The following is a 27229-nucleotide window of genomic DNA, read 5'->3' on the forward strand; positions in this document are numbered from 1 at the left end:
TGGAAAGAGGCAGTGGTCATCTCCTGCTCTGGGAACTGAGAATTGTGTTTGGAAAAGACACCCTCTTTCCCAGCCTCCCTTGCATCTAGAGCATAGGCATGTGGTCTCTGCTTCATCCATGAGCTGCACCCGAGACTTTGACTAATGTGCTGGTGACAAAAAGAAGCAGGTGCTTGGGACGTATTCTGTAAGGGGGGTGGGGTGGTGGCAGCAGAGACTCTTCATCCAGATTCAGGGGGTAGCAGGGGCAGCAGCAGCGTCCAGGATCACGGTGTCAATAAAGTGAGGGCAGCGCCCATGTCCCCCCTCCTCCCTGCCAAGATGTGACCGCTTCATGGGATCAGTGCTACGGCGTGATTTTAGACATGGCTCTTGACTTAGAATCACTAAGCCTGCTTTTCCAGCCTTCTCAGAAAGTCTGTGCCCTGTGCAATGTCTTCCAATAAACCCTCCTCCTGGTTAAGTTCATTAGAGTTGATTTCTGCTGCTTGCAATTAAAAACTACTATGGATACAGCTGCATCCCTTGCAGTGAGAAATGGACAGGTGGGCTTCCTGCTCCCCAGTCATGGGAGGTTGTCTTCCCTCTTCCTCCGGCATGTGCTGTTCATTTCCTAGACTTGGTCTGTGCCATGAGCGGTGCACACTTCCACTGACAGCTTCAGTGTGCTTCAGAAAGGGAGCACAGCTGGATTTGGACTGCCCCAGGTCATAATGAAGTAGGTCACATTTGACCGAAAAAAAGACAGCTATTTGGGAATATAGGAAACTGGAGAAAAAAGTGAAACACTGAAGGGATATCTTGGAAAAATATTCCAGGAGGAGAAAGAAAACAAGGTCTTCCCTGGGAATACTGTAATAAATATTGCAAAAAGATATAAAAAGGAAGAGTCCTTTTAGGTCCGCTGGATCCTGCCTGCAAATACAGCATAACTTGGGTTTTTGTCCTGCTCTCTTAATAGCATTGTGTTCCAGTCTATGGTAGAACTAGGTCAAAGAAAACGTATTGTACAGGAGTGAGTGGTATCGGGCAGGTTAACTGACGTTTTGTTCCCAAGACATCATTAGTAGGCTTAGGCCATTCTTATAGGCAGGTTCCATTTCTCCTGTGGTGGGCAGGAGGAAGAAAAACCACGTAGGAGACCCTCCTGGGCGGTCTCACCGAACACAACAGTTGGTGTGTTGGTTCTGAGCCATGTTCTGGGTTTCACCTGAGGCAGCTTCGGGAACCTGATGTGTAGTTCCAAGACTGGCCCCCAGTGACTCATGCTGTATGACAGGGCTACTTTCCACCACACAAATTGGAGCCGTCCTTGGGGATGACTGGCCAACAGGACATGATGGGAGTGACACGGTGCCTGTCTCAGAGACTGGCCATAAAGGGCCTCACGGTGGCCACATTCCCCTCTTCGGAACACCAAGACCACCCAGACCACACCTAGTCCAGCCCACTAGACACTGAGCGGCACGGGGAGGACAGCCACAGGCCCGAGTTGGCAGCCAGCTCCGGATGTGGCCCTCAGACCTTCCAGCCTGGTTCATCTCCCAGCTGAATGCAGCCGCCCGAGAAACCCAGGGTGAGCCCAGCAGAAGAACCACCAGCCACCCACATGGCAGTGAGGAAGAAATATCCTTGTTGTGCTAAGCCATTATGTTTTTGATGGTTGGTTTCACTCTCCAAAATGGTATGAGGCGAAGCCCTAACGCTCAGGGCGACGGGTTAAGAAGAACGCCTGTTCATGGTCTGCAAAGTTCACAGGTAAGGTTCTGCATGCTTCCAACATCCAGGTAACTTGGAAGTCTGGAAACTCAAGGGTCAGTTAGTTCACCAGCAGAATGGAAGCCCCGTGGCACTTGTGATAGAAGCTCTAATTCAGGGTCAATGGGGCTCACTTTAAAAATTCTCCTTTGAATTCCAGGAAAACTCAAAAGCTCTCAAAATGGACAAGGCTGTTGCATTATTGCACCACCCCCTGTGGCATTTTCTGGCATTTGGGCATAATTTCAGGGAAACACGGCTTCTCTGTTCATTGTGCAGAATTGGATCCCTACTCCCTTGGCCCAGTAATGTTTTCCAAAGTAAGTTCCCCGAATTCGATTCTTAAAATTTGTAAGGATGCATAGAATTACATGCTTAAACCAGAGAACCCACCATTCTAAAATATATATATCTATATGTGTGTGTGTGTGCGCATGTATTTACACACACGCACACATGCGTGCACATTCACACATATATATGGTACAGAGTTATTTAGGAATTCTAATAAAAGTAATGGATAGTCACAAGACTAAAGCTTAGAACCAAAATGCTTGGTTAAAATGTTAGGAAACTGTGTTAAAGATATAAAATGATGGCAATTTGTTCTTGGCTAAAAGGTGCGTTTTCGTCACTGTGAGGTTGTGGAGGGTGATGACCTGGCTCTTACTCATCTTTCCAGCATTTTCTGGGACCCCTTTCTCCCAAACCACCTGGAAACCCCAAATGGCTACGTTTGGCCCTTTTATCATCACGTGCCCACCCTCCCCTCCAGCTGCAGCCTCTCCTCTGCCGAGCTGACCCAGAGCCTAGTCTGAAGCCTCGTCTCTGGTCCCCATGGCGCCCCACGCATGGCACTGCCGTGATGCTCATTGCTCAGTATGTGTCTCTTGTCAGCAAGGCTCCAAGCTCCTTAAGGTGGGGCCCGGCATGTCTCTACTCACAGCACCCAGCCCAGTGCTTGCTAAATGTCTTCTGAGTGAATGAATATAAGGCCCTTAAGTCCAATTAGCCGCTTGACAGATCCTCTTATACGAGTCGGCATTTATTTTCTTTTTTTAAGATTTTATTTATTTGTCAGAGAGAGAGAGCACAGGCAGGCAGAGTGGCAGCAGAGGCAGAGGGAGAAGCAGGCTCCCTGCCGAGCAAGGAGCCCGATGTGGGACTCGATCCCAGGACGCTGGGATCATGACCCGAGCCGAAGGCAGCTGCTTAACCAACTGAGCCACCCAGGCGTCCTGCGAGTCAACAGCATTTAAAAGTCCATTTAAATATCCAACATGGAGCCCTTGGTTACATTCCCAAACCCAAAAGTGCTGTTCACCTCCAGGCTTCCCAGTCTCAGTAAAGGCACCTCTGTCCACCCACGTGCCCCACCTGGAATGTCGAGCCTCCTCTCTCCCGCATCCCCCAATGCTGCTGAGCCCAGCCCTGTCCACGTCCAAATCTCCTAGCACTCCTCTGCTTCCCCCTTCCTCCCCTGCTTGGGTGACTCCAAGATCCCCTAAACGGCTCCCCATTATGCAGAGAATAAATGCAGCCCCTCATCCCGGTTGGGAGGCCACACGTGCCTGGGCTCCCCCCAACCCCCGTGCCAGCCTGCGGCCGGCCTGCTGGTTTGCTCTGGTCACGTCAGGGTTCCCCGCTCATCCAGAGAAGCCCCCAGCCTGCACCATCCTTCTCCTTGGCCGCCTTCCCTGGCCGCCCCATCTAATGTAGCAGCCCCCAGCCCCGCCCTCTGTGGTGATCACGGTCACAAACACATGATTTACTTCTTTCATAGAACTTTCCACCATTGTGTTCATTTTCTCATTTGTTTATTGTTTTCCACATGTCCCACTGAAGGTCAATGCCACAAGAGTAGGAGTCTTTTGATTCACATGCCCATGGCACCGCCGCAATTAGAACTTGGCCAGACAAGAGGAGGTTTTGGAAAAACATGGACCGAATGAGGGAATAACCAAAGAACACAGGAGAAGGGCCCCTGAGCACATATGTTGTGCTAATCCCTGCCCACTCCCCACTCGGCCCCGGGGGCAGATTAACAGGAAAACTGGGGTCACGCTTTCAAGAACGGGTCAACTCTGTAACCGCAAGCAATAAGCATCCCCACCGTGCCCGCAAACACATGATCTCATCTAAGTCGAGCAACTTTAAGAGGCCGCCATTCTCTTCTCATCGTACAGTTGAAGACAAAAGGCTCAGACACAGAACGATGACCCCATGCAGGCCTCAACACCTGAAACCCCAGAAGCAGCTTCTGTTTCAGGTCTGGCTGACCCCAGGTGGAGCCCGTGCACGCTCCATGTCCTCCTGGCACATCTGAGTTTTTTCTAGAAGGATTAAACCAAAGTTCTGACTTGCCATGCCAAAGGTTTTCACCAGACGGTACGGTTCACCTCATTACTCCCTCAGATGGCCGGGATGGGTCTACACCAGAATACATAAATGAGGGCGGTTGTAAGCAGCTCCCTCTCCCCCCACAATCTATTCTTCCCCTCACGGAGACTTCTCATGAAAGCTTTGCACGAGAACTAATTTAGGCAACTGGCCTCCAACAACTTCCACAATGAAGAGATTCTTACCTCGAAATTCCAGTCCTCGAAGCTGAAAGGTGACAAGACCATTTCCAATTTCAATCAGGTGAACAAAAGCATTGAGGTAGTCGGAGGCCAAAATAAAGCAATCGCCAGAGCTGTAGTTACCCCATCGACCAAGAACTAAGTCTCCACACAGGGACTCCTGCAGGGCCCGCGTCAGGTGCTCATAAAAGATGGAATTAAGATTGTTGTCATCACTCCCTAAAGACAGAACAAGAAATACAATCAGTGGGTACTTACCCCTATGCACTCAGATCTGGGAAACGATGAGTTGTCGTTTGATCAAGGGTATATCAGGCTTTGTAGATACTTTGCCCATTTTTGTTGACTTTGTGAAACCCTCTTATTTTTTTTTACCTTTCTCTTCTTTCTGGGCAGTCTCGTCTACACAAATTGATTAAATTAATGTTTTAATGCAGATGACTTACAAATTCATACCTCTGAGGTCTCTTGTCTAAGCTCTAGACCTGTGTACCTACTTGTTTACTTAACATCTGCTCTGGTATGTCCCAAATGCTCCTCACCTCCAACGTGCCTGGGTCAAGCCCCCCTTCTGTTGCCCATTTCAGGAAATGGTACCAGTACCCAGACAACCATAACCCAGGATCTCTGTTCCCACTCCTTCACATGCTGGCCTCTCAATTTTACTTTCTTCGATATCTTTTACATCTTTCTACCCTTCCTCATTTGCATTATGTCTACCTTATTGCAAGGTGAATTATTTCTCAAGTGGACAGCCACACTAGTCCTATGACTCCCTGGTGTATCTTTACTGGGACCCCTGTTGCCTCAACTACTCCCTACACCACAGCCGGAATGAGCTTTTTGACTTGAGAAGTTGAATGCTCTCTCTAGGACCCCCTCAGCATTATTTCTAGTCTTTAGTGGTTTTTCAATGCTCTTAAAATAGAAATAAGGCCTCTTCACATCACCTATAAGAGGATCCCATATAATTTATTATTCCCGGGTATAAGCTGGGACAGTTGTAGGTATAAGCTAGGAGCAAACCTCGGATATATGGACACACAAGAGGCCGGTGGGATCTGCTCCCTATTCCAATCTCCATCCTCTCTTCACACAAGTATCCTCCTCCCTTCTCACTTAACGCTCAGCAGAGAACTTCTTCCAGTGGAGGGACTCATAAGCCCTTCTCACCCAGACCCTTGTAGACACCAATCTTTCTGCCCAGGTTGCTCTTCCACTCTTCTCTGGCTTTTGCACACTTTCTGTTCTTCGGATCTCATCTTAATGGCTACTTCAGGGAAGCCTCCACTGACCACTTTGCTGGGCCAAATCCCCTATTACAGGTTCACAGCACCGTGATCCTCTACTCCGAAGCACCTGCTACAGTTAGAATCTGACTTTCGGTTTTTGTGTATATCTGGGTATTTGATTTGCATTTGATTTCTCCAATCCAGTGGAGAAAATGAAGTGCAGAAGACGAGACATGAAGGAAGACAGATCTATGTCTGAATCTGCTTACTTCTCTGTCCCAACCCTGGCGGAAGTCCTAACGCACAAAAGGAACTAACTAAATGTCTGTTGAATCATGGATAACACCATAGGTCCTACAGCTTCTTTAAGAGAATTCTGTTTTTAAGGACACACCTGTCAAGTAACTCCCGGGGCTTTGTGAAATCAAAGTCATTGAGGCATAGAGACAATAAACAGCATCAATTCATAAGTGTGTGTGTGTGTGTGTGTGTGTGTGCGTGCATGCACATGCGTGCACATGTGTGTGGATATACACACACATATATGCTACATATAAATATAAATGATTACTGCTAGTTTTATGTACTATAGACAAATTCAGGTTTTTATATATTATATACACATAGATATATAGATGTCATTTACCGCTTCTAAATTATATATATAATTCAGATTTATGGAGGGATAATTTATGTGGAGTAAACGTTATCTTTTTTAATGTGCAATCCTATGAGTTTAATAAATGCATCTTCACACAACCACTGATTAGAAAGATGCATTTGAGATTCACGCATGTGGCTGTACCCAGCAGTCTGCTCTGTTTCAGTGCTGCGTAGTATTCCGTGGTATGCATGCACTAGAGCCTGTTTATCCATTTATCCGCTGGAGGAAATTTGGGTTGGTTCCAGTTTTAGTGATTAGGAGGAAATCCACCAAAAATATTCATAAGCAGAAGTTTATAGGAACGTAAGTTTGGGTTTCTCTTGCGTAAATACCTAGGAGTGGGGCTGCCGTTCTCCAAAGTGGCTGTACCACGTTTGCTTCCCCTCCAGCTGCGTGACTGAGAGTTCTAGCTCTTCCTCATCTTTACCAAGACTCGGCATTGTTAGCAGCCGCCTGCTTGCTTGTTTAATTATAGCTGTTCTGACTGGGTGGATGGTAATACCGAGAGAGGAGTGAAGGAGGGGTACAGGAAAGGAGATGGAAGGGTGGGGGGCATGGGATTGGGGGTTATGGTATCTTTCCTTTAATCCCCCTCCCATTCCCTCTATCAGATCTGTCACAGTGAAGGACAAAACACACTTTAAAGAGAAAACTGGATAAACCCAGATGTCCTCCTGCTCGGTGGTCTCACGCGTGGAGGAAGTGTCAGGAGGGTCTGAGGGAAAAGTTTACTTTCAGTACTCTTATTTTAGGGGCCTCTTATGTTTGGGAGTGAACTTCTGGCTCTGGAAAGTCGGAGAAGCAGAGCCGCCCCAAGGAAGAAATCCTTCTAGATGGGTCTATTGGAGTGGAGGCAACGTCGGGGGAAGTCCAGGTAAGGGCTGCATGTCTGAGTAGAGCTGTCCCTGGTCCGGACCTTAGGGAAAGGGAGCATGACTGGGGGTGCAGGAAGGTGAAAACTAGCCCCTTCCTATGTAAGGAAGAGCACTGGTCCACCTGTAAGAAATCTAAGATGACGCCATCAACTATGACTATCCTCGCTGAGCACCCACAGCAGTTGAAGGCTGAATTGAAATTAGTGCACTTATAGCCTGATTGTGATTAACGGGGAGAAACAGACGGTTCTGTGGGCTGAGTCATGTCACGCAGTCTCCTGAAGTACCAGCATGCTCAGTCTTCTGTGCAGAAGAAGCCTGCCAGACCCTCCCTTTGATGCGTGTCCCATGATGAATCCGCACGCATCCCGAGACCCTAATCAGAGATTACTTCGGAGTCTCTGCCACTTTTAAAGGGAAGGCCTGGATGAGAGAATTTTTGCTTAATTCTCCAAACTGTTCGATATTTAGCTAAAACAAAAACAATTTCAACCACCAAAGTGGAGTCTTTGTAGAAAGAACACCTTGACCATGGAGCCGCATAACTGCATTAAAATGAGACAACGATCATGAATAACTGGAGGGAAGACGCACTCGTGACTCTGTCCGTACGCCTCGTGTCGGCGGCCCTGCAATGTCACAGAGTCCCAGGGCTGCGCATCAGAGACACTCGTAGCCTACCCGGCCCCCCGCACCCCCACATTGTACCGATTAGGTCAACAAAAAATAAGCCTGTCTCTCCAGGTATTTTACCATCTCTAATTACGAGTTCAAAGTAATCGTGTACATGCAATTCAGATGTAGATAGTGACATGATACCACTCCTCCTAGACAAAACCTTCGGCACAGCCGAGAGTGAGGTGGATAAAAATAGAGAAGAGTTAACTCTGAATTCTGATATGAGGAAAAAAGGTAGAATGGTTAAAAATGTAACAGAATGGAGAAAGCAAAAAGTAAAATAATTTCCTAGCAGGTAAGTCCTTCCACAGCTTAATGTTGAACGAAGTTTCTGAAGACTACAGGGCCCTACATGCAGGAATGGTTTGCTGTTGAGAACATCGTAAGGCTGACGACAAATTTTTTTTTTTTTTGCTACAAGACCAGTAATAAGGTTTAGAATCCATATTTGCCTTTTGCCACACACACAAACTAAGATGTCCTCACTGACAGTCACTTTAGACTGAACAGGGACCATAGCAAGTCTAGGTAACAGAGAAGAGTATTTCCAAACCCAGTCAGGAGGCTTGCTCTGTCTGTTGGTATCATTTCATTTTTCTGGCCAGCATATTCATTACCCAGACATATTTCCAGTGACTAAAAAGAGTGAGTACTCATTTCCCCCATTTGGATTGAAGAAGCCATCTATATAAGGGAATAAATAAGGAATTTAAAGAGTAAGAAGGAAGGTATTTGCTTACCTGGATCCTTTTCAATTTGGACCACCAGTCTCGTGTTGGAATTATCCACACGCCGTGTACTAGAAGGGGGCACAGAGGGTAGAAGGTCACAAGTAGAACACTACGGAGGAGAGAGAGTTGGTTTGCGGAACTGGCTGTGTAGTGGAGAAGGCAGGGGGCGTGGAGCTCACCAATGAGGGGGATCGCTCCTATAGGACATGCTGCAGGAAGGGAGAGGGGTCTCACGATAAGGAAGAGAGGGAAAATTACAAGAAACCCAGGGAGGGGAGAGATGATGACATCTCAGGATTGGGAGACCGGCCTTGTGCCTTATCAAGTTAGAGCACCAGGTCCATAAAATGAAAGCAAGCACTTGGATTGCCGATGGAATGTCACTCGCCTTCTGATTTTAAAAGCGGTACCCACACAGGCATCTTTCTGTTCCAACTGATCCCAGAAAACTGGTGAGCGATCAGCATCACCACCACTTGCTTTCGAGCGCTGGGCGCATTCTTCCAGGCCTCTCTTCCGTTGAAGCACAAGAATGAAATTGGTTCTTACCAACTAGAAGATGACAGATTGTCTGCAGCCACGGTGACAAACGGCCATCAGAACCAGTTTTAAATCTCTCCGATTATGACAACTCACCTCCATTCAGAGCCTCAAGTAAACCAGCCAACCCATGTGGCCCCTTGCTTCTGAAGACAGCCAGTGTGGGCGGACTCACTCCAGAATTCTGAGGGGTGACTGATCAACAGTGTTTCCCCAAGGAACTGTCTGTGCCCATGCTATCAACCCGCTTCTGCCCTAATACTTCAGCCATCCTTGACCTTCATGTGTCCCAGAAACACATTATAAGTGCAATAGCTCTGCTCAGAGAGACTGTGCCTGACTTGCTTTGTCTTTTTATTTATATTTTTTAATCTTTTAAAGTTTTTTTTTAAGATTTTATTTATTTATTAGACAGAGATCACAAGTAGGCAGACAGGCAGGCAGAGAGAGAGAGTGGAGGAAGCAGGCTCCTCCCCGATGCGGGGCTCGATCCCAGGACCCTGAGATCATGACCTGAGCCGAAGGCAGAGGCTTTAACCCACCGAGCCACCCAGGTGCCCCTAAAGATTTTTTTTAATTTATTTATTTGAAAGAGGGAGTTAGAGAGAGCACAAGCAGGGGGAGAGACAGAGAGAGAGGCAGATGGAGAAGCAGAGGGAGAGGGAGAAGCACATTCCCCACTAAGCTGGGAGCCCAGCGTGGGGCTCAACCCCAAGACCCCAGGATCATGACCTGAGCTGAAGGCAGACGCTTAACCACGGTGCTGCCCAGGCATTCTGTGTCTTTTTGTTTCAGATCTTCAGTGGTGGTCTCAACACCCTTTGAAGGATGAAATAGGAGACTGACTTCAACCACATGACCTTGAATATTTAACTGTTCATGATGTACAAAGATGGTAATTTCACATGGTTAAACCAAAGCCATTAAGAAAGGCTTTCACTAGAAATATACCATCGAATACAGGCTTACGTACAAGTTTGAACAATAATGAGGGTCCTCTTCACATTTGTGGAAAAACTGATCTTTCGCATGTCTGACCCATCTTTCCTTTCTCTGCTCCAACCACGCTAGCCTTTTTCTATGTCTGCAGCGTGCCCTGACCTCCTATTCCTGTCACCATGCCTTCCCTGGCACCTTTTGTGACTCTGGCGTCCTCCCTCTACTTGGAGTCCTTTCTACCCCGTCTGCCTTCCTGACAGACTCCTCTAGTGCTTCAAGTCTGGCCCCAGTATCGCTCTCAGGGAAGCCTTCCTGACACCTGCTCTAGGTGAGACTCATGTCATATGCTCCTTCACACATCACACCTCTCCTGTGGGGAGCCTGTCATAGTTAATATTACTAACAGTGATGACAGCTAATAGTCCTGTAACACGTCTCTGTGTAAGTACTTCACGTGAGCTAACACATCATATCCTTACAACTACCTTTGTGGGTAGGTATTATTATTATACCCATTTCCTCCAAGTAGGAACTAGAGCCACAGTGAAATTAACTACAGTCCCCAAACCACACATAAATGTGGAGTCAGGATTTGAACCTGGTGGGCTGACTCTACCATGTCGTATATTTCTTTTTGTGATTATTTGATTATATCTGCCCTCTCACTGCAGACCCTGAGTAGCATGAAGACACACCTTTGCTCACAACTAGCATGAATAAGTAAAGGGCCCAAAATAATGCTGTTTCTAATGTTAATTCTTCTCTCATGACTAAGAAGAAAAGAGACTGGCCGCCACCAACTTCCAACTTAGAGTTAAAGGTGATCATTGACATCCCGAGTGTGATTTAATAAATGGCAGGCACTCCTTAGTAGATATGGTGCTTAAGAAGAAATCTCAGAATGCAGGAATCTGTTGTGAACTTGTCTCTTGGGAATCAGAGAGATTTAAAAAAAAAAAAAATAGGGGAGCCTGGGTGGCTCAGTAGGTTAAAGCCTCTGCCTTCAGCTCAGGTCATGATCTCAGGGTCCTGGGATCGAGCCCCGCATCGGGCTCTCTGCTCAGTGGGGAGCCTGCTTCCTCTTCTCTCTGCCTGCCTCTCTGCCTACTTGTGATCTCTGTCTGTCAAATAAATAAATAAAATCTTTAAAAAATATATATTTATATGGAGCTAAGAAAAAAAGTATTCTCCTTTTCCATCTGTTTCAGATACTTGAGAAGCATCTAGGTGAGATCCTGTTTGAGCTTTGTGGGACTGGAGAGAAGAACTATTTGGCTGCTTCTCAAAAACGCTGTTAGCCCCACCACTCTGTTCTACTATTGCTTCAGTTTTCCTTCCAAATACCCTCAGATCAGCTTTGAAAGTAAAAGAGCCCAGGGTGGCAAAAAATACAGCAAACAACAAAATTCTTTCTAATGAAGGCTGAAATCCCATGTTGGCATAAGAAGTCCCTAAATGGAATTTTAATTTCACCTGAAGACCTAGGACAAATGGAATTTTTAGCAGCAGAATAAACAATTTTTAAAGTGGGGCTGAGCCAAAAGAAATTCATTTACTATACTCCTTGGGGAATTAAAACACCTTCTAAAACTATGTTAACTGGAAAGCTATCTTTTCAAAAGGCTATTGGATGCAGAGTGCTAAATTTGATCAGCAATAACTAAGCCAAGCTGCCTGGGTACCTCAGGGCCTCTGGCTCTCCACCAGACTCTCTAAGAAGGTGAACTGTCAGCCGTACCAGGTCATTTGAGCTTTTCTCCAGTGCTTTCCTCCCCTACATTTGGTGCTTACCACTCAAAGGTGCTAATGAGCTCAGTAATTGGATTTCTGCCTTAACTGTCCGATTGCATAAACATCAATTCTGTTTGCTCAAAGAGAAAATGGGGGCTTGTATCTCACGCCCCAGTCTCCAGGGGGGTACAGAATGCTGGTACATGTTAGGTGTATGTCTCTCTGCACGTACTCTTCCCAGCACCTGCCTGGCAAGTCCTTGTTCATTGCTAGGCAACATTGCCCTGAGGGCCACAGGCCAACAGTCTAGCCATAGGCCTTTCCGGATAGGTTGACTTACTCCAAAGTATCTTCCCTTATGTTAATGTGGAATGCAAATAACTACACTAGTTTCCGCCCTTCAAATTTTGCTTTCTCACCTCCTGATATGTCTCCCTAAGTCAAGCATCTTCTCTCTTACACAGTTTTACCGGAGGCACTTAAATAATTTAACAGCAATTTAATTATACTGCTTCAAATTCCCATTTGTCAGCACACACAGACTATTTATGGGAGAATTATTCCTGTTTTTCTTTCGATGGGGAAGTGTGACTGGCTAAAATCAGAAGTCTGATGGGTGTCTGTTCATACAGCAAACCCAGAACGGAGTTATGGATGGATTGTTGTTCGATTCATGGGACAGGATGGCCTTAGAAAAATCTAGACAAAAGAAGGTAGCTAGAGCTGAAATAGAAGGACGCTGTCACCTCTTTAACTGGATATAGACACAAGGTTCCTTCAGGTTTGTTTCGCATCTTTAATTTTTGCTGCCACTGACATACTGGTTCTCTCTAAGCCAGCGCTGCTCTTCTGGCAGCTGGGTCACCATGTGCCTCACATGACTTGGCAGGAGAGAAACTTCCCGAGGGCATAGGGTTGTACAGCTGGCATCGTGGGCTCTGCCTGAGGACAGACATTCAGGAACTGCCAACCTTGCTACCATATGGGAGATATCGTCTAGTTCTGGTTCCCAGTACCTTAGGGATTCGCTGTTTGGGATCCCAAACTAAAGGTGGGAGGTCTTTTGGGTGGCTGGGTAACACAGTCGGGTAAGCATCCAGCTCTTGCTTTTGGTGCAAGCCATGATCTCAGGGCTATGAGATGGAGCCCTGTGGGGCTGCTTCGGATTCTTTCTCCCCCTGCCCCTCCCACTTGTGCACTCCCTCTCTTTCACATAAATAAATCTTTTAAAAAAAAAAAAAAGGTGGGAGGGTCTTTGTCAATGCAGCCACCTTTGATGGCCTGGGCTTTGATTTCTAACCCCACCTGAAGGTAACTAAGCAATGCTGAGTAGTGTCAGTGAAAGCCAGTTAAAACAGAAGGCTGAAATAATATTAAGAGTCTCATAACATAGTACCCAGAATCCTGTCCAGATTTCAATAGAAAATTACTTGTCATAATGCAAAGCAAGAAGATCTCAGAGTAAAAAATGACAATTAATGGGTGCCACACTGAGATAACAGAAATGAGAGAATTATCTGACAAAGATTTGGAATTAGTGTTCATAAAATTCTTCAATAAGCAACTAAGAATACTTTTGGAACAAAGGAAAAAATAGAATCTCAACCAAAAAAATAGAAAGTCAGCAAGGAAATAGAAGAAACAAGAACCAAATAGAAATTTTCTAAGTAAAAATATACAATAGAAGCAAATACAAATAATGCAAAATATATGTGCAAAATAAAAACCTCAAAGGAAGGACTCAGTTCCAAAATGACAGAGATAGAGAAACGAATTAATGAACTGGAAGACAGAACAATAGATAAATAATCTGAATAAAGGAGAGAAAATAGATTGAAATAGCATAAACAGTCTCAGACACCTGTGGGATTATTGACAAAAGATTTAACATTCTGGTCATCAGAGTTCCATAAGAAGAGGAGAAACTGGTGATAAACTCAAGGAAGCTCACACCAAGACACATCACAGTCAAGCATATACCAAGGCAGAACATAACTGGGAACATAAAATTATCTCAACAAATTTTTAAAAACTGAAATAATGCCAAGTGTATTTTCCAGCCATAATGAACTCAAACTAGAAATCAATAACTGAAAGATAACAAGAAAATATTCAAACAGTTGCAAACTAAACAATACAATTATTTTCTTTTTTTTTTCTTTAAGATTAATTTATTTTAGAGAGAGACCACATGCAACCATGAAGTGGAAGGACAGAGGGAGAGGGAAGGAGAATCCAAGAAGACTCCATGCTGAGCACAGAGCCCAAGGTGAGGCTCAATCCCACGACCCTGGGATCATGACCTGAGCAGAAACCAAGGATTGGATGCTCAACCAACTTCACCATCAAGGTGTCCCAAACAACACAATTCTAAATAACTCGTTTCAATGATAAAGTTTCAGTGGCAATGAAAATGAATTAAACTGAAAGAAAATGAAAACAGAACATATCAATACTGGTGAATCAATACATATCAATACAGCTAAATCAGTAGCGAAAATTCACTAAGTACATACATAACAGAAGAGGAAAAGTCTCAAATTAATTTAATTTTCCACCTCAAGAATCTAGAAAAAGAGGAGCAAAAGAAACCCAAAGAAAGCATAAGGAAAAAAGTAAGGAATAAAAATCAGTGAAATTGAAAACAAAATAAAAAATTGAGAAAAACATAGAGAACCAGTTTTTTGAAAATGTCAATTAAGTTGACAAATCTCTAGCAAGCCTGACCTGCACACCACCCTCCAAAAGAGAAAGAGAGAGACAGAACACAAGTTACCAATATATTGCCAACACTGAAGATATCAAAGGGATAAAGGGAAACTACAAATAATTTTGTATGCATAAATTTTATAATGTAGATGAAACGGACCAATTCCTCAAAAATCACTAGTTGCTACAACTTACCTGTTAGGAAATAGATCATTTGAATAGCCCTCTACCTATTAAGGAAATTCAATTGGTAATCTAAAAACTCCTCAAGTAAAACAATAAAATAAAATAAATAAACTAAATAAACAAATAAACAAAATAAATGAATAAAAAATAAAACAAATACTCAAGCACTGATGCTTTTACCAGAGAATTCTAACACATGTTTAAAAAAGAACAAACACCTGTTATACACATTCATCTCCAGAAATTGCAAGAGGAAGAGACAATCCCAATTTATTTTAAGAAACTAGTATTACCCTGATACTAAAGCTTGGCAAAGATAGAATAAAGAAACAGTAAAACTACAGACAAATTCCAGGAGTTTAAGTCTGGTTTAGCATATGAAAATCAGTCAATGTAATCCATCATACTGACAGGCTAAAGAAGAAAAAAAATCACATGATTGTGTCAATTTGTGCAGAAAAAAGTAGTTGACTGATTCACAACTAAAAAAAAAATATTCAGGGGGGCACCTGGGTGGCTCAGTGGGTTAAAGCCTCTGCCTTCAGCTCAGGTCATGATCTCAGAGTCCTGGGATCAAGCCCTACATCGGGCTCTCTGCTCAGCGGAGAGCCTGCTTCCTCCTCTCTCTCTCTGCCTGCCTCTCTGCCTACTTGTGATCTCTGTCTGTCAAATAAATAAATAAAATCTTTAAAAAAATATTCAGAAAAATGGGAATAGAAAGGAACTTCTTCACTTGATAAAGACATCTACTAAAGAGTTGTAGCTAACATCACACTTAATGGTGAAAGACTGAATGCTTCCCCCATATGACTGAGAAGAATACAAATATGTCCACTTTAATAACTCTTATTCAACACAGTGCTAAAGTTCTCACCAGGGCACTGAGATAAGAAAAGCAAGTAAAAGGCACACAGTTTTGAAAGAAAGAAATAAAACAAAACAGCACATATTTGTTGATGACATGATTATTGACATAGAAATTCCAAAGAATCTACAAAAAGAACACAAAACAAAACAAAAAACTAGACCAGTAAGTGAGCTCAGTTTGGTTTCAGGTATAAGATAAGTGTACGAAAATGAAATGTATTTCTATGTACTAACAATGGACACCAAAATTTTTAAAAAATATATTTACAATCACTCAAAAAAGGAGGAAATATTTAGGCTTTGTTAAATCTAGCAAAACATATATGGGCTTGTATGCTGAGTACAAGTATGCTGATGATAGTAATAAAAGGAGCTCTAATCAAATGGAGAGATGTACCATATTCATGGATTGGAAGACTCAATATAGTAAAGATGCCAGTTATTTCCAAACTGACATAAAGGTTAGCACGATTTCTGTCAAAATTCCACAATATTTTTTTTTGTAGATATTTAAGGAAGAACACCAATGAAACAAAATCTTTTCCAAAAAATGGAAAAGGAGAGGATACTTCCCAGTTCATTTTATGAAGGTAGCATAGGACAGTACAAGAAAGAGAAGAGAAGGAAAGAAGGAAGGAAGGTAGGGATGAAGGGAACAGGAGAGAGAGAAGAGAAAGCTACAGAAAATTCCCCAAGAATTTAGAATCAAAAATATACATTTATATATATACTATTCTAAAATATACTATTATATACTATAATAGTATACTATTATATACTATTCTAAAATATATATGGAAGGACAGAAAAATAATGATAGCTAAAACAAATCTTGAAACAAAAAGAAGTGGGAATTTACTCAATTTCAAGGCTTATTACATAACTTTAGTGATAAAGGCTATATAGGATTGGTGGAGGGAATTACATATAGATCAATGAAACAGAAAAGAGAACCAAAAATAGACCCACACAAACTTATCCTACTTATTTCTTTTAAAAATATTTAGGTAAAATTTGTTTAACATAAAATTCACAATTTGACATTTCAAAGCAACAATGTATTGGCTTTTAATACTCTCACAATGTTGTGTGACCGTCACCACTACATTTCATATAAATGAAATCACACTATATGCAGCATTTCGTGTCCAGTTTCTTTAGTTTTTCATAATGTTTTCAAAGTTCATCTATGTTGTATCATGTATCAGAATCCCATTCTTTTTAATGGCTAAATAACATTCCATTGTATAATGTATGACATTTTGTCAATTCATCAGATAATGACATTTGGGTTATTTCCACTTCTTGGCTAGTATGAACAATGATTCTAGAACACGAACTCCATGCACAAGTTTTTGTTTGAAAACCTTCTTTGAAATGTCCTTGGACGTATACTTCAGAGTGGAATTGTCTCTTTTTCATCATGTTCTTCAGTGTAAAAAGGTTTTAATTTCAATGATCTAATTTTTCTTTTGTTGCTTGTGACTTTGGTGTTTAAGAATTCATTGCAAATCCAAGAGTTTCACAGTTTCAGCTTTTTACACTCAAGTCTGAGTCATTTTGATTTATTTTTTATGTATGGTGTGATGTAAGGGTTCAACTGCATTCTTTGGCAAGTGGATATCCAGTTGTCCCAGCATTATTTGTTGAAAAGACTGTCCTTTCCCCCACTGAATGGTCCTGGCACTCTCGTGGAAAGTCAACTGACTACAGATGTACAGATTTATTCTTGGACTCTCGAGTCTACTCTATTAATCTATATGTCCACCCTTGTACCTGTAACACATTGTTTTGTAGTAACACTGTGACCTTACAGTAAGTTTCGAAATTGGGAAGTGTGAGTCCTCCAACTTCTGTTTCTAAAAATTGTTCTGGCTACTTCAGGGTCCCTTGGAGTTTCACAGGAATTTTAGGAAAGTTGTCTTTTTACACAAAAAAGGCAGTTGTAATTTTTGACAGGAATTAATTGAATCTTTAGACCAATCAGAGGAATACCACATCCTTAAGTCTTTAAACTGCTGAACATGGGATGTCTTTCCATTTATTTGTCTTCTTTCAACGATGTTTCTCGTTTTTGGTGTTCATGTTTTCCACTTCTAGCTCATCGAGGCTAATCTGTTAACATACAGTAGTTTATAGAATGCTCTTGTAATCCTTTTATTTATGTAAGGTTCGTAGTAGTGTCCTCACTTTTATTTGTGATTATAGTAATTTGTCTTCTCTCATTTTTTCTTGCTCATTCAAGATAAAGATTTGTCAATGTTACTGATATTTTCAAAGAACCATTTTGTGTGTCACCTATTCTCCCTATTGTTTATCTACTCTCCATTTCATTTGTTCCCATGCTAATCTTCATCATTTTCTGTTGTCTGTTTGCTTTGGGTTTACTTTTTCTTTTTCTACTCATTTAAGGTGGAAGGTTAGGTGAATGACTTGAGATTTTTCTAATTTTTTTAATGTAAATATTTAATGGTCTGAATTTCCCTCTGATCACTGCTTTTGCTACATCCCATAAATTTTCATGTTATGTTTCCATTTTATTCCATCAAAAATATATATTTTTAAAATTTTCTCTTGTGACTTCCTCCTTGACCCACTGGTTGTTTGAGACTGTTTTATTTGACACATATTTGGGGATTTTCCAAGTTTCCTCTTGCTGTTGATTTATAATTTCATTCCATTGTGGTTGGAGAACATATGTTGTACAATTTCAATCTTTTTACATTTACTGAGGTTTGTTTTACGGTCTAGCACTGGGTCTATCATGGAGAAGAGACCATGTGTCCTTGACATGAAAGTCTTTTCAAAAACCTTTTCCTGAAAAATACTCTGTTAGGTGGATAAAAAGTATGGTACCTGGAGAAAGTATTTTCAAGCTACATATCCAAAACTACTAGTATCTAGAATATATAAAGAACTCTCAAAACTCAACAGTTAAAAAAAAATCTAGAAAACAAGTGCAAGACTTGAACAAACTGTTCCCTGAAGAGATTATACCAATGGCAAACATGCTCAGATGTTCAACACCATAAGTCATTAAGGAAATATAAACGAAAACCACTATGAGAGATCAGTATACACCTGTCAGAATGGCTAAAAGTAAGAATAGTAAAAATACCTGCCAAAGATCTGGTGAGACTGGATTTTTCAGACATTGTTGGGGGGGGGAGGTAAAATGGCATACAGCTCCCCTAAGAAAGTTTGGTAGTTTCTTAAAACACTAACATATGACAATTGCAGTCCTAGGCAATTATCCCAAAGAAGTGAATACTTGTGTTCACTCGAAATGTCCATAGCAGCTATATTCATTATAGCCCCAAACTGAAAACACCACAGATGTCTGTCCCTCAACAGGTGAGTTGTTTAATAAAGAGACTGTGGTATATCCATACACTCAGTATTAAAAAGGGGAAACTACTGACACATACAATGATTTGAATGACATGCACTGAACTATGGGGAGTGAAAACAACTAATCCAGGGCATGGGTGGCTCAGTCAGTTAAGTGGCCAGCTCTTGATTTTGGCTCAGGTCAGGATCTCAGGGTCTTGAGATCGAGTCCCACGTTCAAGTTCAGGGAGAAGTCTGCTTGAGATTCTCTTTCCTCTCCCTCTGCCCTCCCCACTCTGTCTCTCTCTCTCTCTCTCCCTCTAACTCCCTCTCTTTCTCTCACACTTCTCCCTCAAAAAAATAAATAAGTCTTAAAAAAAAAAAAAAAGAAAACAGCTAACCCCACAAGGATAAATCCTGTATGATTCCAGTCATATAACATTCTTGAAATGACAAGATTACAGAGTTGGAAAATGGATTAATAGTTGATAGGATGTCGCCTGGGTGGCTCAGTGGGTTAAAGCCTCTGCCTTTGGCTCAGGTCATGTGATCCAAGGGTTCTGGAATTGAGTCCCACATTGGGCTCTCTGCTCAGCAGGGAGTCTGCTTCCCTCCACCCCCAACTCTGCCTGCTTCTCTGCCTACTTGTGATCTCTGTCTGTCAAATAAATAAATAAAATCTTTAAAAAAAATAGTTGATAGGAATTAAGAAGGTGGTAGCGGCAACAAGGACAAGCATGAGCGTATGAGAGGGACAACAGGAGAGATCTTTGTGGTGGTAGAAAAGCTCTGTATCTTGAGTTTATCAACACCAATATTCTGATTGTGACAGTTCTGCAAGATGTTAACATCTGTAAACTGGGTGAAGGTTATACAGGAGATCCCTCTGTATTATTTCTTTCAACTATACATGAATCAATAAAGAGAAAGAGCCTAAATTTTTTTTTTAAATAAAAAAATATCATAGCTAAGAGCAGGCCTGAATTTCATTACTGTAATAATAACCCACTCAAGTGCAATTTTCATTTCTGATCCAAACTCACTTACATTTCCAATAAAGATCGCTTCTCCCATTTCAGCCAGAAGAATTCAAGATTATCCAGCATTTCAAATACAGGATATGAAATCCAACTACTCATTCACTGGAAGGTCATAAATATTTAGGGGGTGAAAAGTGTTTCTTCTCTTTCTGCAAACGCAACTAATAAAAACAGTAATAAAAACATTCGTGTTGTATGCAGTTGGGCAGAGTCAGCCAGAGGGAGACTTGAATAAAGAAAGATGCAGAGGATTATAATGGATTCATAAAAATTAAATTAACAAGGAGGTGCTGGTTTTTCCCCAGGTTTAACATGCTTGATGGAAGGTTTTGACTTCTGCGTGCTATATCCTTCCGGTAGCAAGAAGTTTGATGTCATTTATGCAACAGTGTTTTAGAATTGCGGGCGAAATTTCTCCTGGGAATGAAGACACATGGAGTTTGATTTGTTTTGTTTTGTTTTCATTAGTGACCAGTGGAATGCACAGGATTTGGATTAAGATGAGCCCCCTGCCCAGCAAAAAGGACACAGTCATCCTTGGCAAGGAGCAGTCCCATCTGTGCAGGGGCGCATGCAGCCCTATGACTTCTCTGAGGTCCTCCCGCTGGCATGGCTGCTTGTGTCCGGAGAGACAGCAACGTGAAGAAGACACCCTCTCTCGACACACAGCCATGAGCACACGGAGTCCTTTTGTCACTGAGGGAGGTAGCACTTAATAAAAGCCTGCCCGCGCGCTCACCGCTGAGACGGACTTCGCTTTTCCTTTGCCGTTCTCGTCCCTTCCAGATCATGGCGTGGTCCTCTGCTCACGTTCCATACCCCCAACACTGAAACTGGAATTTTAAGTCAATAAAACTGGATTTCTGTTTCTAACTTGGTTAATGACTTATTAACCTGTGTGAGGGGTGTAAAGGGGAGCATCGCTTGATTTTTCTGATCCCCTGGTGTCTCAGTGCATACAATGGCAACTAAACTGCACAGGACTTGAGGTAGGAAATTAAAATGCAGAGCCGCACTCGTGACCACCAACCTATGCAAAATGAAACAAAGAATCCCTTTAACCTTGTGATGGGCCAGTCACCCCAGGGAACAATGAGAGAACAGAAAAGGCTCTTGATTTCCCTGCATCAGTATATTCGGGGATGGATTTTTCTGTAATGGGGAAAAAGGAATAGTCAAGTTTACCCTGAAAATGTTTTCCATATTGATTTTTCGAATACTGAAATAGTTTGTGTCCAGTCTTGACTCCGGGAGCTCAAGGACAACACAGAGCAGATAAAATCGGTTCATTCCTCGCTCCCAGTTGTCCTGCATTTGCCCCAGCCTTTCCCCAAGTTATTTTTAAAAATTTATTACTGAAGTACAGTTGACCCACAATGTTATTTTGGTTTCAGGTGGACGACACGGTGATTCGATAATGCTCTACATTACACAATGCTCCCCACACAGCATTATTACAATATTATTAATTTACTGACTGTATTCCTGTACTTATGACTAAATGCTGTACTTTAAATCCCTGCAGCTTATTTATTTAATCACTGGATTTTTGTACCTGTGAATTCCCTTCGCCTCTTTCACCCCTTTCCCCCTCATCTACCTCTTTTCTGAAAAACACCAGTTTGTTTTCTGCGTTTATAAGACTATATTTTTTTATTTGTTTTTTTATTTGCTCATTTGTTTTGCTGTATAGAGTGCACATATATGTGAAATCATATGATAGTTCTCTTTCTCTGACTTATTTCACTTAACATAATACCTTCTAGGCCCATCCATGTCATTGCAAGCAGCAAGAGTCCATTCTTTTTTATGGTTGAGTAATATTCCATGATATGTATTTAGATCTAGATATATTAAGTAGAATATGTATCTTCTTTATCCATTCATATTTCAAAAGACACTTGGGTAGCTTCCGTATCTATTATAATAACTATTATAAATAACACTGTAAACATAAGGGTGCACAAATCTCTTCAATATAGTGCCAAAACAGGTTCTTTGGCAATGGTAAGAAAACCTTCTCCCTGCTGGCTGTACTTTACCCATGATAACTCTACATAGAATGCTAGTATTCTATCATTTTGGACTGCTCTTAAAAACTGCTTTTTAAAAACTTCATTTCTTATCCAATTTTCTTTAAAACCCACTAAGAACTTTCTCTCCTTCCTCTTCCCCAAACTTCAAAGTATATCTCTCTCCAAAGCCTTCCCTGACACGAGGAAGTAAAGTTTCTGCTCTATAACCTTTAAAATAAAGTCCTTTCTTCAGTGTAACATAAGAAGGCATCACAAATGGAAAAGGAATGTGATACATTAAATTAGCCTTGTTTTTATCAGATAATAGATTTTTCTTTTCTTAATTCTCCTGCATGTGATTATTTTTCCATCATTGGTCATTTTTCATCTATCTTGAAGGCGAGCATCAATCTACTTAAATGTTTACAGAGAGAAGCAAACATAGCAAGCCAGACACGACAAAGTGTCATAAACCCGGTGAGCAGTGATGATGACAGAATGTTCCCAAAGGGACCAAAAAAAAAAAGAAGGAAAGAGTATAGCTTCCATGTCCATGTAATGTACTAATTTCATTAATCAGTTGGTACCGCTGTGTACCAGGAAGCAGCAACCATACACGACCTGGACCAGGTCTCTCGGCTCTCAGTAAAGTAGGATTAAAGTCAGTCATGCTCTGGAAACCAGACTAAAGGAGCCCCGCCTGATCACTAGAAGGCTAAGAAATGAGTTTTTACCTAGAGCCTCAAATGCACACATTCCCCGTAGCCCAAAGCGGCCTGCCCACAGCCGAGTCCATTCATCACAGGGAGAAGAGAACACACTGACCATGGCCGGCAACATCCATTTGGAGCATTGGCCAATCACAGGAAAGACCTAAAGTGCTCGAGGTTCTTGGGTTCTTGGGGATTAAACTTCCATTAGACAGAGGTCTTGATCTACACAATAAACCCCCTGCACTATTGTATATGCGATCCAATGCAATAAAAGAGTCTGCAGATTTAATGTGGATTTAAGAGCTATTTCCTGCCTTCCTTTCTTTGGAAGAAATCAGCCCGATCTCCAACACTTCCCTAAAAGCCAGAGAAGGACGCCCCCTGCCCTCACTTGCTGCAGTGAAAAGGGTTCTGCTCCATGCTGTTATTGACTTACACCCCCCGAAACCATCCATCAACCTGACTCGGTCACAAAGCCTCGCTCCTGCGTGACCTTGAAGTGTAGAGTCAGCAGCCCTAGACAGCCGGGGAGCAGGTGGGCATGTTGGACTCCTTCCTGCAGGCACATGGTCAACTTCACTACTCTGCACTTTTCAAATTCCTTAACCTCTCAGCAAAATGCAACAGGACCCTGAGCAAAATCATGCAACACAGCATAATGAATAATAAGCTCGAACCGGGGCTATTTGAGAAATTCACCGCCCTGGAGTTCCTCAAAAGCATCATCCTTCTGGAATACATTTGCATAATAGCTCATCGCCACACCTGAAGAGTCAAACCTTACCCCTGGGTATGTGCGTGAGAGCTTTCTCAACCGTCAGCAAAACAGCACGATGGGGCCGAGTTTGTCATTTAGTTTCTCAGACACAACAGCTTTCAGACACAGACCAGAAATTCTGGTTGAGAAAAATCTGAGGTAGAGAAGGGACATGGAAAACGGGGCATGTGAGCTGTGGAACCAGGAAAGGCTCAAAACTCCCCATCTACCCCTCAGTCCTGGAGGCACCCCAGGGGACTCCCAGAACCTTCTCTGGCTTCAAGCCTAGTTAGAACCACAGCGTTCTGGTGATAAAGGTCTGACCTTCATGCTGTCACTCCCCCAAAATAAAAGGTCGAGAGGAAGAATCCCTTCGATAAAAGCCTTCCCTTGCTTTTATGATTGATTTCAAGTGGCAGAATACCCAACTGGAAATGACTTAAGCAAAATACAGAATTGGCTGGCTTACACAGCCCAAAGCTCCAGTAGGCCCAGTGGGACCCCAGGGTAGAGGGTGCGTCATCAGAAATCAGTCTCCGCATCCCGTGCCCTGCATTCCTCTGTGTTTGCAGAATTCTCAGGCCAGTCTCGCTTTGCGGGGGTGAGAAGGCTGCCAAGGGCTTTAGGCCTGCAACCCCCACCACCACTGAGGCTGAGGGAAAGAAAGGGTCAGCATGACTGGCACAGCTCCCTGCCCCTGGGGCCCCAGAACTCACTGGGGCAGGCAGAAACAACAGATCTCTGGGACTCTGGAGTGAACTCTGTCTTTCCATTGCCCGGGGCTTTTGGCCACCCTGTCACTTGCTTGTCTGTTTCTTACCTGAGGCCTAAAGTCCGGAGACTTTATGCGGAGATTGTATGCAGAGCTAAGTTCAGAGGGAAGAGAAACCCAAGGTCGCCCAGCACGGCTGCGCATGCTCGGTCAGCCCCAAGTCCCAGCCGTTTGGCAGAGCTTCATGGACACTGGACTCTTGAGCAATTTGGCTTCTCAGTCAGCCTTGACACTTTCCTTTTACCATCCACGACTAAGAACATTCCCTGCTCGTATCTCTTTACTTCTTTCCTTCTGGGAAGTTTAGGACGTGCTCCATATTCCTACCCTGGCTGCCCCAGGAGTCCCGTACCCACTGTTTCCCCAGACGTGGCCCTGCGCTGGCTGAGCAGTGTTAGCCCCAAACACGTCTCTGTCATCAGTCTCACGGGGATTCCTAAGCATTTTTAAATCTCTTAAAATTCTCGAACTTATATGTGCATCCAGACAAGCTTGCATTGTCCTTTCTGTGGAGGGAGATTTCCGAAGACCTACACTGAGCTCCTGGGGGAACTGAGGGCCTGTTTTCATGCCTTTCACAGTTGTCTGGAGTTACTGAACAGCCTGGAAAATGAAGGGCAAGTGGTGGCCTCCAAGAGGAATTTCTCAGATCAGCCATTTAAAAAGAAAATTCTCATCTTGAATGAGTTCGACCCCCTTTTGGGCCTGAGATTTGATTCAGGACTGCAGGTGGTAACTCGGTGCCCAGGAAGGGCCCGGATGCCGCATTTCTGCTCTAAACTTAGGGCTCCACTCCTGGAAAGGAGGCTCATGGTGGTCAGTGATCACAGATTTCCCTGTGTGGGAGATCCCATGCTCACGCTTCCGGCTCGGGCTCTGGAGCTGCTGAGAGCCTGCTGGGCCAATGACAAGAGCCCGGGACGGAGGCAGCCCTGCTGAGAGCCACCCACCATCCCCCCCGGACCGAAGCCACTTCTGGAGTCAGGCCCGCTCAGGGAAGGGACCTCGGGGCCTGGGCGGCACTGCCTGTCCTTCCGGCCCGGCTCCTCCTCTGAGCAGGGTGTTTGTGACGGCCCCTTTCCAGTCCCATGTGAACCCTCTAACGGATGTTCACTGAATCGCCTATAGTGTGGGAGGCATTTGAGAGGTTTGGGGACATAACGGAGAGCGTTCAAACTTAGACTCACACCAGACCTGGTTTAAAGTCATGGCTCAGTCACCGATTTGTCCTGTGACCTTGGGCAAGGTTTCCCTTTTCTGATCTGTGAAATGAGAAAAATGAAATTTGACTTGCAGAATGGGTATATAGGCAAGAATGCATATATCTGGGAAGGTGCGCAGCTGTTTAGTAAATACAGAATGAGGACTAGCACTGCGCTACACCACTACCTGTGTAAGCACCAGTAGTAATGCCTTGGAGCCCAGCACATGCCTAGGCATGGCTCTGAGTCTAATTGCCCTAAGACATCTGAAAAAGGAGCCTCAAGGCTTTTATCGCAGTATGTCCAGGCACTTTGTAAACATATCCAAATAAATTGTGGGGTAGCTTAATTGCAAGCTGAGATATGTAAATCCTACCCTGCATAATTGCAAATTTTAATTATAGTGCTCCATTTTACCATTAACCCATAAGCCGAATAAGCTTGCTGCTTTGAATTTGAGAAAAAAATTGCCTTTTGAGAAACTCCATGCTTTGCACAAAGATCTTACAAACCATGCTTAAAATAGCTCAGTGGGTAGAGAGCATCCAGAAAAATCTTCCCCATGGTGAAAAGGTAAAAAATAAAACGTGTGTTGAGAACTTCTTTCTTTGACTGCCTTGCCCAAGTCAGGCACACACGGCTTGGAGCATCCTCAGTAAGAAACCATGAGTGAGACGGAGATGCTGGTGGGTCTGCAGAGAGTGCAAGGGAGGGGCTGGAGAGATGATAAACGGTGTCATTGAAAAGGACCTCTATGGAGGCGACTGGCTGGCTCCGTGGGTTAAGCGTCCACCTTTAGTTCAGGTCGTGATCTCAGGGTCCTGGGATCAAGCCCCACATTGGACTCCCTGCTCAGCGGAAAGCCTGCTTCTCCCTCTCTTCCCCACCTGTGCTCCCTGTCACTCTCTCTGTCTCTCCAACAATTAAAATCTTAATTAAAAAAAAAAAAAAGAAGAAGAAAGAAATGGACCTCTATGGGCTGGAATATGAAAGCCAATGATGGATCAAGAGTTGGTAAAGGAAATGTAAATTTCTTTTTCTTTTTTTTTTTTTTTTTGAGATTTCATTTATTTATTTGAAAGAGAGAACAAGCAAGCACACGCATGCAGAGGCAGAGGAAGAAGAAGAAAGAGACTAACCGCTAAGCAGGGAGCCCAGTGTGGGGCTCAATCCCAGAATCATCACCTGAGACAAAGGCACACACCTAAACGACTGAGCCACCCAGATGCCCTGGAAGTGTAAATTCCTGATTTTCACTAAACCGCACACATAAGATTGGCATGATGAAGGCCTGCCTTGGCACCACTTTAGTAAAATAATTGAGAGGTTTTAGATTTTAGAAGGCAAAAATGAGAGCATAAAATATCTGGCTCACAGGAGGTCACATCTGTTGCGACCTGAGTAGACGGCATCTGGAATAGGCTAGAGGGGAGGGTTAGAGACCGACCAGCAGAACTCTGGATGAGGGCAGTGAGGCCTTGCCAGGTCTGCACCATTTAAAACGCAGGTGGGGGGACATCTGGGTGGCTCAATCGTTAAGCCCCTGCCTTGGGCTCAGGTCATGATCCCAGCGTCCTGGGTTCGAGTCCTGCATCGGGCTCCCTGCTCCTCGGGAAGCCTGCTTCTCTCTCTCCCATTCCCCCTGCTTGTGTTCTTGCTCTTGCTATCTCTCTGTCAAATAAATAAAATCTTAAAACACACACAGATAGGAAGGGCTGTCGAGCCTGAGAGAGAGGGCAGTGAGTGGAGAGCACAGTCTTCCAAGCAGTGAAGGGTGGGATACGCAGGAGGCACGAGGATGCTAGTTGCTCTGGCAACAGCAGGTGCATCCAGGCGACTGTGGCATCCAGGTGAGGACACAAGGAACAGACCCTGCACAGAGAACAGCCCAGCAGCCATGGCAGACGA

At 43.5% G+C, this 27229-nt stretch overlaps 1 protein-coding gene across 2 annotated transcripts in view; it reads right to left on the bottom strand.

The window, feature by feature from the left end:
* PCNX2 (pecanex 2) overlaps nt 1-27229 on the bottom strand; it is a 288644-nt gene that overhangs the window by 47396 nt on the left and 214019 nt on the right. For both annotated transcript variants that reach the window (XM_032312937.1, XM_032312936.1), the window contains exons 24-25: nt 8530-8588; nt 4344-4559 (exon numbers count right to left, since the gene is read on the bottom strand). In XM_032312937.1, the coding sequence (XP_032168828.1) occupies nt 4344-4559; nt 8530-8588 (275 nt within the window). The remainder of the gene's footprint in view (nt 1-4343; nt 4560-8529; nt 8589-27229) is intronic.

Source organism: Mustela erminea, chromosome 14 (genome assembly GCF_009829155.1).
Source record: "Mustela erminea isolate mMusErm1 chromosome 14, mMusErm1.Pri, whole genome shotgun sequence".
Lineage (NCBI taxonomy): Eukaryota > Metazoa > Chordata > Mammalia > Carnivora > Mustelidae > Mustela > Mustela erminea.